Source organism: Montipora capricornis, chromosome 2 (genome assembly GCF_036669925.1).
Source record: "Montipora capricornis isolate CH-2021 chromosome 2, ASM3666992v2, whole genome shotgun sequence".
NCBI lineage: Eukaryota > Metazoa > Cnidaria > Anthozoa > Scleractinia > Acroporidae > Montipora > Montipora capricornis.
Genome location: NC_090884.1, coordinates 9527257 through 9537256, shown reverse-complemented (window position 1 = coordinate 9537256; position 10000 = coordinate 9527257). Strand labels below are relative to the sequence as shown.

Sequence of the window (10000 nt, the reverse complement as noted above, 5' to 3'; positions counted from 1 at the left end):
CTATTTTACAATAAAATATGGGGTCACCGAGTTCATTTTTAAGATATAACCAAGTAAAGACGAAATATAGGGTGTTTTTGGAGAGCTTTCATGTTGCCATGGTAACCTATTACGTCAGAATTGTGAGCACATTTTGTTAAGCAATAATTGGCGTTTGATGTGGTACCATAACATTGCTGTTACGTGATACAGTATAGTAGTTATAACCCATTTAATAAGGTCTCTAAAAGTGGTGAAACTGGTTGCAAATGGCACGCGGGAAGCGGCACGGAAAAGTGTGTGCAAACTTTTTCTTCGAAAAGAATAGGCGATATGCATGATGGTGTCATTTACTACGAAGACCAGACTGCTTTGAGTTGCTTTTATTGTCAGGCAAATTTAAACAATTGTTTCTTTTTTTCCAGGACAGAAGAAAAATCTGAATAACAAAATATTTTGACAAAGATTCTGGTCTCCGTAGTAAAATGGCGCAATCATGTAAATCGCTTATTGTGTGAACGGTGTGGCGGCTGGGAGGGAACATTGAAAATATATGGTCTAAAAATTAATTTAGAATGATTATCACGAGCCACAGGGATTCGCTCTTTTACCTCTAATTTCCCTTGTTCGCGGTTAAGAACTTCCCACTTCGCGGTTCTGCTTAACTTACACAGACAACCTGAGGTTGTTGGGTTCAACCTGAAGTTTTGTGGTCGGGCATATTCAAACTAACGATGCATTTACTCTGTTGTAGGAACCATTAGTATTGAAGCTGACAGTTTTGTACATTGTGAACGGTTAAAGGATACAGAACAGCGTGACTTACAAAATGGAACAAAAACTTCTTTATGCCAAGGTAGTTACTGCCCAGGAAATCGGAAATTACCGTTTCCAAGGACCAAGCTGGTTATCTCCCCGACACCTTGGCTCCCTGGTAATGAGCAGATGACCTTGGTTCGAATCGTTTCTAACACAGCATACCCATTCAGTGTTAATTGAGGGGGCATCATCTGCCCCTGTAGTTACGACATCCGGTGTTCCCCAAGGAACAGTCCTGGGCCCACTACTGTTCTTAATGTATATAAATGGGACAATTTGTTGTGGCGAAGAGTTTGCTCGTATTACTTGATAAAAGTATGTTTTTTTTTTGTTTCGTTTTTTTTTTCTTTTTTGAAAAAAGAGTTTTTCTGCTTATATGAAAAATACGTTTTCTCTCCCGTCCCCTTCTTATGCATGATCTTCGCGGAAATTACATTCTGTCCCTCAATGAACCTGGAACAACCAGTTATGGTCTTATTTCTCTTTTTTCTTACGTATCCCCTAAGTTGCGGAATGCGCTACCTGATTTTATCCGTACCTATGAGTTTACTGATTTTAAAAGAGAATCTAGGGCCGCATTTTGTACAGCGGCTTTTCTTTTTAATGAATATATCTTTAAATATTACGTATTTAGTAGGTATCTGTATATGCTATGTATTTTAGCTGTAAATGTAATGTAGTTATTCGGAAATTCGAGATGAGGAATAAAGCTTATGCCTGTATGTATGTTACCTTTAGCAGGGTGCGTGCGCACACTTTGTAATCTGAGACTCCAGTGCTTACCATATGGCAGATAAAATGACTTCTCTTTTGAACATATAAGCCATCTAATTCTTACGCTATATTGACAAGGGCGGTTTGGAGCTGTGAGTAGACGTGGGATTTGTCACATATGGTTTAGGGGCCGACATATCTCTCCCTCAATGCCGTACCGGGAGGCAAGGTCGGTAGCAGAAAGCAGCAGAAGGGCCAACTGCGTCCAAAAGCGATCGCACGGGCCGAAATCCCGGGATGACTCGTTTGGTACGACGCTCCAGCGCCGGTGTCTGGAGGTACTGCGTTTTTCTCTCTTGTTCAAACATTCCGTCAGCGCATGCGCAAATGTTCTGGCTCTTCGATACCTAGCCTACCAAAAAAAAAATTAACATCCTGGCTTTCTTATTTTTATTTTATTACCGGCAATTGACATTTCAGTTGATTTTATAGGCCTAAACGTAACGTAAGAACCGTGCGTGTCTGGTCTTGTCTCAGACAGAGGCGAGAGATGGTTTCATGCAGACTGGGACGCCTAAAATGCTCTGTTGTAAACATGGCGGTTCACGAGTGAAGTTGTCTCTCTGGCCTTTCTGTGGACGAATTCCAGGACCTACTGACACAATCTAGGCAAGTTTTGAAAGCTAAAACCTTCAATCGATGCGTTATTTTGCTGGTAGGACTGGGTGGCCCGACACTTATGAAAAAAACTATGAAATGAGAATCGGGAATCTTCCCTTGTTATGGAATGGCAGAATTACCCAGAATTCTTTTTGGGCATGAGCGAGGCAACTTAAGAAGCACGAGACTGGCCCTCCTCGAATGGCTGAAGCGCGGCCAGAGGAAAAGATTTCTAGCCAGATACTCAGGAGAAGGCCTGGTGTGTGCTGTTAAAAATCTGGGAGACACCAGTGTCCTGGCAGGCAAAATGTTCTCTTCCGGTTGCCATCTGTACGTCAAAAATGCGCAGGCTTAAGCTCCCTATTACACTGTACCACAAACGGGTAATTTTCTACCACCTTGGCCTTGTGCTCGAGACTCCGATGGTTCAGTGAAGTCCGGCGTAGGAACTAGATATCGGGGAGTTCGTAGGTTCGTCTTCTGCAATGAAACACTCGGTTTTTTTCCTCCATGTCCTCGTGTTTTGATCGAAAAAATACATTTTTTAGTTCGAATTAATTGTGCATCTTTGAACTACGGGTTATAGATGAAGGCGTTCCTTGTAACAATCTGGACGACTTCACGCTCTTGAGTGCATCGGTGATCAGTGCAAGATGGAGAGAAATTTAAAGTTTTGTGACATGTGGAAGTTCAAAACGATGAAAAGTATTGATGATGTGCAATGTTTTCTCCAAGACAGAAGATATGCGCTCACAGGTGCGGTAGAATAAACTTGGAGAAAATGGTTATTGCATAAATTATTTGCTTGAACAAAGTTTGTGCCATTCATTTCCTGTAATAACAAAGGCACAAAATTACAGAGACTGTCTGTTAAATTTTCTAGATAAGTACGAGGATCACTTCTCCCGTTCATCTATTTCTTCAATCATTCATTTAACAGGATCAACATTTCAGTCCTTTTCTCCTTTTCTACAGTCGAAAGGCCAAATACTCTGTTTGTGCAAAAGACGGAAGCCACAAAACTATGAAAGGAAAAAAAGATATACAAATGATGCCCTCCTATGGGTTTGGGGGAAGAAGAGAACATGGCTAATTTGAACTGGGGAAAGGGGGAGCAATGTCAAAATATTTTAGGAAACAAGGGAAAAAAAAAAGACAACAAATTTTAAGGATCAAAAAGCTGGGAACAAGTTTACATACATACTTAAAGGGGCACTGCCATGCTGTTTTTTTTTTTGTCAAACCTGGGTAAAGATTTAAATGAGTCCTTTAGGTCACACGTACAACATTCCTGACAACCCACTGAAAAGATATGAAATGTATTTATGACACAAACAGCTATTTGTATTTAATTTTTGGCGACTTTCTGAAGACATCGTCTCCAAACTTGAAATCTGGCCAGTTTTTTCAAGTTTCAATCCATTTCCAACGTCTCCATCTCCATCCTTGGGTGTAAACAACAAAGAATAGCTTCAGTGCACTTCAGGTTATTAGCAACAAACCTACAGCAATATTTTTTGGTCTTCAATAACGCAAAAACGTCTTTTAGTGTTTTGAAGGTTGACTAAAATAGAGTGACACTGCCTCTTTAAAGGCCCTCCTTCAACCGACAGGCTTTTAGATCGTTTGTTTTTGTTGTGGAAATTCGCATTGCTTGTCGTAGCAATCTGATTGGCATTGTGGGTAAAAAGGATGTTTAGTCCTAAGGTACTAGCTTTTGCGTTCAAGGTTGTTTCAGTGTTGATGAGACAGCGACTTGTGACCTTGTACCTGGCCAAGTATACAGGAGTTGTGATTGCCTGCTGCACTTTTAAAATTAAAAACGGAAGCGTTTACCAACTCACTTGGATATTGGGCGCTTTCCATTCTTTTTGGAAAGTTATAGCTGCTTTGCTCGCTCTGGAATTAAAGATCCTTTTTAAAACACTCCATCGTTTTTGTTGTTTGAAATTCGCATTGCTTGTCGTAGCAATCTGATTGGATGAATTTCAGCTTTGGCTGTATTTTCATATAAGAAAATTCTTCCACGGCTCGTAATGCCTGTCGGTTGAAGGTGGGCCTTTAATTGACCTCTACCCATATGGGCTTTTTCAGGGCCAATGACAGAACAGAACATTCAACAAGGGAACACGAGCAAATATTTTAAGGGAACAAGGAAAAAAGGACCCCCTTCCCCCCCTCCCCCTTGGAAAGGGCCTCACAAAATAATGTTGTTCGTCTGTGAAGCTACTTCCTTTCTCTAGTTTTAGAAAAAGAGGACCGGAAGAAAGTAGCCTTATTTGCCAAAATGCATCACGGGTAACTGGCAGCCGACAGCAGGATCAGGCACAATATTTACGGGAGTGCTTACAGGTTCCAAAGCAAATTGACGGGGAGATAAGACCAGACAACACCTTTAATTGTCCAGATTGTCTCGAATCGGTTCAGCTTTCAGTTTGCCTTTTGCTCGCAGTATGTTTTTACCTGACGAAGGAGTTGTAAGGCCGCTGATATCCAAAGTCGAACCTGGGTAAAACGAATTGTGAGTTTGTATTTCACGGGCGAAGAATAGCACATTGAGCGGTAGCCTCAAGCATATTCATGCGGCAGGATAACAAAGGAGTCTCTCTAAGGAGTTAGCCAGGTAAATGGACCGCAAAATACTACACCCAGCCATTGTAATATTGCAGGGTCGTAACAAGGTCAAAGACCTGAAAGGGCCGGGATCAGGGATCACAGACCTGCGATCTGGAATCATAAAGCGTGGGATCGGGATCAGCAGTATTTTTCATGGAATCAGGGATCAAATTTTTTGCGGGTTCAGGGGTCAAAATTCTCATCATCTTTGCGATCAGGGATCAAAATTTTGGGTAAAAATATGGGATCCATTACGAAAATTATACCTCGTTACAACCCTGATATTATGCGCAGATCAACTGAAACTTCAACATCCCTTCCCCCCGCTGGGCAAAGCCTGGGCATTTGAACTTTTGGAGATTGGATCGTTCAAATTCCCGCCCCCCTCGGGCCGAAATGTTGTTGCCCTACCCTATCGTCAGACTTGTCTGTCATACCCTACTAAAGAACAATCGTCGTTGGCTCCCTCTGTCTTTAATTAATAAAGACCTTTTGAAGGCCTTTTTTGTAAGCCAGTTGTTCACGAATTCTACATCTCTTTCTTTAAAGACTTCCATCTTGTCCAAACACATGTTTTATGGCTGTTAGTGACTTTGGCACCCAAAAAGAAATAATTTGAAACCTGACACTTCCGGTTCAATTTTCCTCACCCCATGCAGGCAAAGGTCAAATTCCCCACACCCCGGGCACAAAAGATAGTCAAATGCCCGGGGTTTGCCCGGGGTTGGGGGAGCGGGGGATGTTGAAGTTTCAATTTGATAGGCCCATTAGAAAGCTTAAAGGGGCTAGGTCATGCTGTTTTAGGTAATTTTGTTTAATTTTTCTAGTCATGAGCTCTAAACATCAAATTGGCAGAGCAAGAGTCTTTGATTTGAAAAATCACGGCCACATAACAATGGAGAATGATTTTCCAGCTGTTTAAATGACATTTTGATATAAACTGATATAAATTTGAAAAAAGGTGGGCCGACGCTTTTCAAATTTACCCAAAATTAATGCAATCCATTGCAATCCTCCCCAGTTTTGTCCATCCTTGTCCCTTCTTAGCTTTCCTGTGTTTTGTTTGAGTTCTTCTATAGTTTTGAGGCGTTATTTTGTTATTTCAGTTAATTCTATGACCATTTGATCAATGCTGAGATTGCCTAAAATTGCGTGACCTAGCCCCTTTAAGCACCCACGTTTCTAAGACGCAGATGGCAACCGGAAGTAAGCTGTTTTCCCTTTTAACTTGTCTTCCCACAACCACATTTACATTGCTGAGTATCTTTTCTCCATTAGAGATGATTAGTTTAATAATCTGGGAGACACCACTGTCCTGGCATGCAAAATGTGTTCTCTTCCGGTTGCCGTCCGCACTTCAAAAATGTGCAGGCTTAAGCTCCCTATTACACTGTACCACAAATGGTTATTTCCACCACCTTTGGCTCCTGAGGTTTTGCGGCATACTAACATTGCGATTGAAAACCCTGCATATACATGCTACAGTTAAATTTAAATTCAGGTTAATTTTAAACTAGCCAAGGTTGAAATTGAAAGTAGGAAACATCAACAAAAACCCATCAATTATTAGCAAGTATGTGTAAGATATTTAGTAAGTAAATTGGCCTTAGAGGTGAGTGGATGAACTTAGTGTCGCTTAAATTTTTCATGAGTATTTTATAAAACTGCAAATACTTGTTTTAAAGTTGACAGTTACTTGTGAAAATACATTGTTCATGGTTAGTCTTACGAAGCTCAAGTCTGTTTGTAGTGATAAATCCAAACTTTGTGATTACTTTTGGCACAGTCCCCTTCAAGTTGTACAATTTGAGCAAGTAGCACATTAGGATGAAGGGGCGTTTCCTTTTCCATTTTATTACTTTCAGCAGCACATAATCCTAAACTGAGTTCGAACTTCTTTGTCTTCTTCCCTTTCTGGTGTATGATAGCTGCAGAAGGCAGGCTGCTGGCTGCCTACAAATAGCGCTGATAAGCAGTATTTACGGTAAGTCTAAGCACCCATTCCAAATAATGCTGATAAACAGTATTTAAGTCTAATAGCACCCATTTTAGAGCAGTTAGCTTTCAATAACTGTGATTTAGGATTAGTCTGCAGTCTGTTGTCTGCAGTTTACAAGTGTCAGACACAGCTCTCCTTTAATGTCTGGCTCATCCACTTTTTCAAATTATTGACCATAATTCTCCTGCTGTTTATTTGGTGTAGCTGTGACATGTCATTTGTGGCTTTGTGATTTTTTTCCTCTGAGAGATTTTGAAAACCACTTCATATCGCATGTTGGCAATTACTGTTCTGTGAATGGTTATGTTTTTTTTACAAGCAGTTTCTCCAAGATGATGACACTAGTGGTTTGGTGATGAGTTCTTTGATTTGATTAAACTACAAATTCAGGTTATCTTGTGTTGTTTAGTATTTTCCCGTGCCACCATCCTTTTTTCACATTGCGAACATTGTGTTTGTTGTGAAAATCGGTTTGTTATCATGACTAGAAATGATGCCTCGTTCCTGGTATATTTTCCATAGTGACGTAAATAGACTTCATAAATAGACTTCGTACAATCTTTGACGATTTGTCCTTCAGAACCAAGAGCCCACCTCTTGCAAACAATTTTTGCTTTTGTCGCACTGGAGACCCAGAGCATTTTCATTCTTCTTCAGATAAATTTAGCCACTTTTTAACTTCTTCGTAAAGTTCCACTGACGGCCATACAACTTTGTGGATAAGCTGAAATTTTTTAATCGCTCACTTTATGTCATTTACGCATATGTGAACTGGTGGTTGTTGTGAAGGCTTGGAAATAGCTTAAACTCATTGGTAGAAAAATGTCTAGCTGATTTCAGTTGCTGATTCGATGGCTCAGCGGTTAATAAAGCGAACTAATCTCAGATGTCCATTGGTACGGGGGTTCGAATTCTTGGAGCGGCATGGAATGTTGTGGAAGCTCAAGGTAAGTGTCACAGTCCGTTGGTAGTAAGGAAGGGGGGAAGAAAAGGGAGAGATGGTAAGTGGAAGAAGAACGGAAGGCAAAGGAAGGATGGACGAGGATGTTTATTATTATTTTTTTTTTATCTTTCCTAAAAATCCAGGCCCCATTTTTTTTGTTACTTCCCAAAAAAAGGGAAAAACCATTTTAGACAGTTCATAATAAACTAAGTTGAAAAAATTTGACCTAGGCTGAAAAATCAACCTTGGTTGAAATTATAATTAACTTGAATTTTAATTCAACCTGTAACTCACACAATGTAGTATAGGAAGATGATCATGAAGCTGGTTTTATGCCCATTCAGTTCTGTCATAAAATTGGCCAAGCAATCCCCCCAATGGTTCCACCAGAAAAAACTGCTAAAAGAAATTTATTTTTTACTCTTACAAAATCCACATTGTATTCCATAATCTAACATTATGTGTAAACAACTTTTTGTTCCCAAAGGATTTAACTTACGTTTTTTCTTTTTCCAGTGGAGCTTGGAGAATATGATCCTAAGGAACATACTCTGGGTTAGGTATGTGTCTGAATTTAGGTTTCTTACTAACCAGGTAACATTATTTGTTCAATAATAAACACTTAATGACTGGTCCCAAGGGAAACAGTTCATTTTGTTTCCCGAGAATCTCAATGTTTCCCGAGAGACCAGTCATTAAGTGATTTGTTATTTAGCACAAAAAGAAAAACATGCAATGGCAACAGCAATGGCAGTCGTCAGTGAACATTCGTGGGTAACAGGTGCACTGTTACCCTCTGACGACATAGATTTTACACCGTTGGCCGCTCAGGGTCTTTTGGCGGGAAACAGTTTCATTGTTAGATGTCATGTGACCTCGAATTAACCAATGAGAGCGCATGCTGCTAGGGGGACAAACAGCTATATAACAATTTTTGTCACATTGACCCTGTTCTCCTTTAATTTTGGGTAGATAAGCCATTTAATCATGCAATAAACCTTAAAACTGTGTGTCACTGATTGCGCCAACTGTTTGTTTTTGCTTGCTCCCAGCTCCCTTTATTTCAACCAATTAGATTTTTTGGTGACATGTCCAGCCATTACCCTCCTGCCAATCAAATACTGCATTCTATGGCTTGCCGTAGATGGACATTTTAGCACATCTTGTCTGAGAAATCCTTGTTTTATTCTTGACCACTAAGTGAGTCTTTACATTGTCCATAATTTTCAGTACTACATGTAGGTCCAGCTCCATTTGCTCAGCTCGGTTTGTTACTAAAAATGTTAACATTATAGCTAAAAGGGATGTTTAGTCCTAAGGTACTACTAGCGTTTGCATTCAAGGTTGTTTCAGTGTTGATGAGACAGTGACTTGTGACCTTGTGATTGCCTACTGCACTTTTTTATGATCTACAGTCCTGGACAAAGTAGTTGCTCAAGATATTTTTGACTCTGTTGTCCAATTAAAAACGGAACAGTTTACCAACTCACTTGGATATTGGGCACTTTCCATTTTTTGGAAAGTTATAGCTGCTTTGCTCGCTCTGGTATTAAAGATCCTTTCAAAAAAACTCCATCGGTACAGAAAAAAAGCACTCTGGCATTGCACCAATTTTCTGTGTGGTCTCTAAACTCCTCTTATGGCGTTTACGCCAGTAGAGCTTCCTAAATGTAGGCTATACACGCATTGATTGGGTACGGGAGTTACTATTTGATAGAAAAAGAAGGAGAGGTGGTGGCGAGGTGAGTTGGTAAACTTACATGAAAGTTTTTTGTCGAGAAAATGAATCCCCATCCAAAAGGTAGTGTTTCTAGGTTGTGTATGTTGCGAAGTTTGGGAAGAGCCATATCCGCTTGGAATAAGAGACCGATAAATCATTCAAACTTAGTGTTAGCGGCCGAAGTACATAAATAACTTGAATTATTTCAAACGGAATGGTAATTATTTCAGTTAACGAGCAAGTTAATCTGTTGGTCATTGCTTTCATGTATTTGGTGGCTCCTAAAAGAGCCGTTTTATGTAATTGAAGTGAACAGCAAAGCTCTTCACTTCTTAGGTGACTTTTTAGCGGCAGGCTTCTTAGCCGCGGGTTTCTTCACTGGTTTTTTGGCCACTTTCTTTGCAGCAGGCTTCTTGGCTGCGGCTTTCTTGGCAGCAGGCTTCTTGGCTGCGGCTTTCTTGGCTGCTGGCTTTTTGGCTGCGGCTTTCTTTGCTGTAGGCTTTTTAGCGGCGGGTTTTTTCGGAGATTTCTTTGCTTTCTTCGCGGCGGG

The 10000-nt window shown here is 40.3% G+C and overlaps 1 protein-coding gene across 1 annotated transcript in view; it reads right to left on the bottom strand.

Annotated features, from left to right (window-relative positions):
- Window positions 1-8545: 8545 nt before the first annotated feature.
- Window positions 8546-10000, bottom strand: part of LOC138038763 (histone H1-delta-like) — a 1861-nt gene continuing 406 nt past the window's right edge. Inside the window, exon 1 of the mRNA XM_068884804.1 lies at window positions 8546-10000. This exon is cut by the window's right edge and continues 406 nt beyond it. Within this exon, the coding sequence (XP_068740905.1) occupies window positions 9776-10000 (225 nt within the window). The 3' untranslated portion in view covers window positions 8546-9775.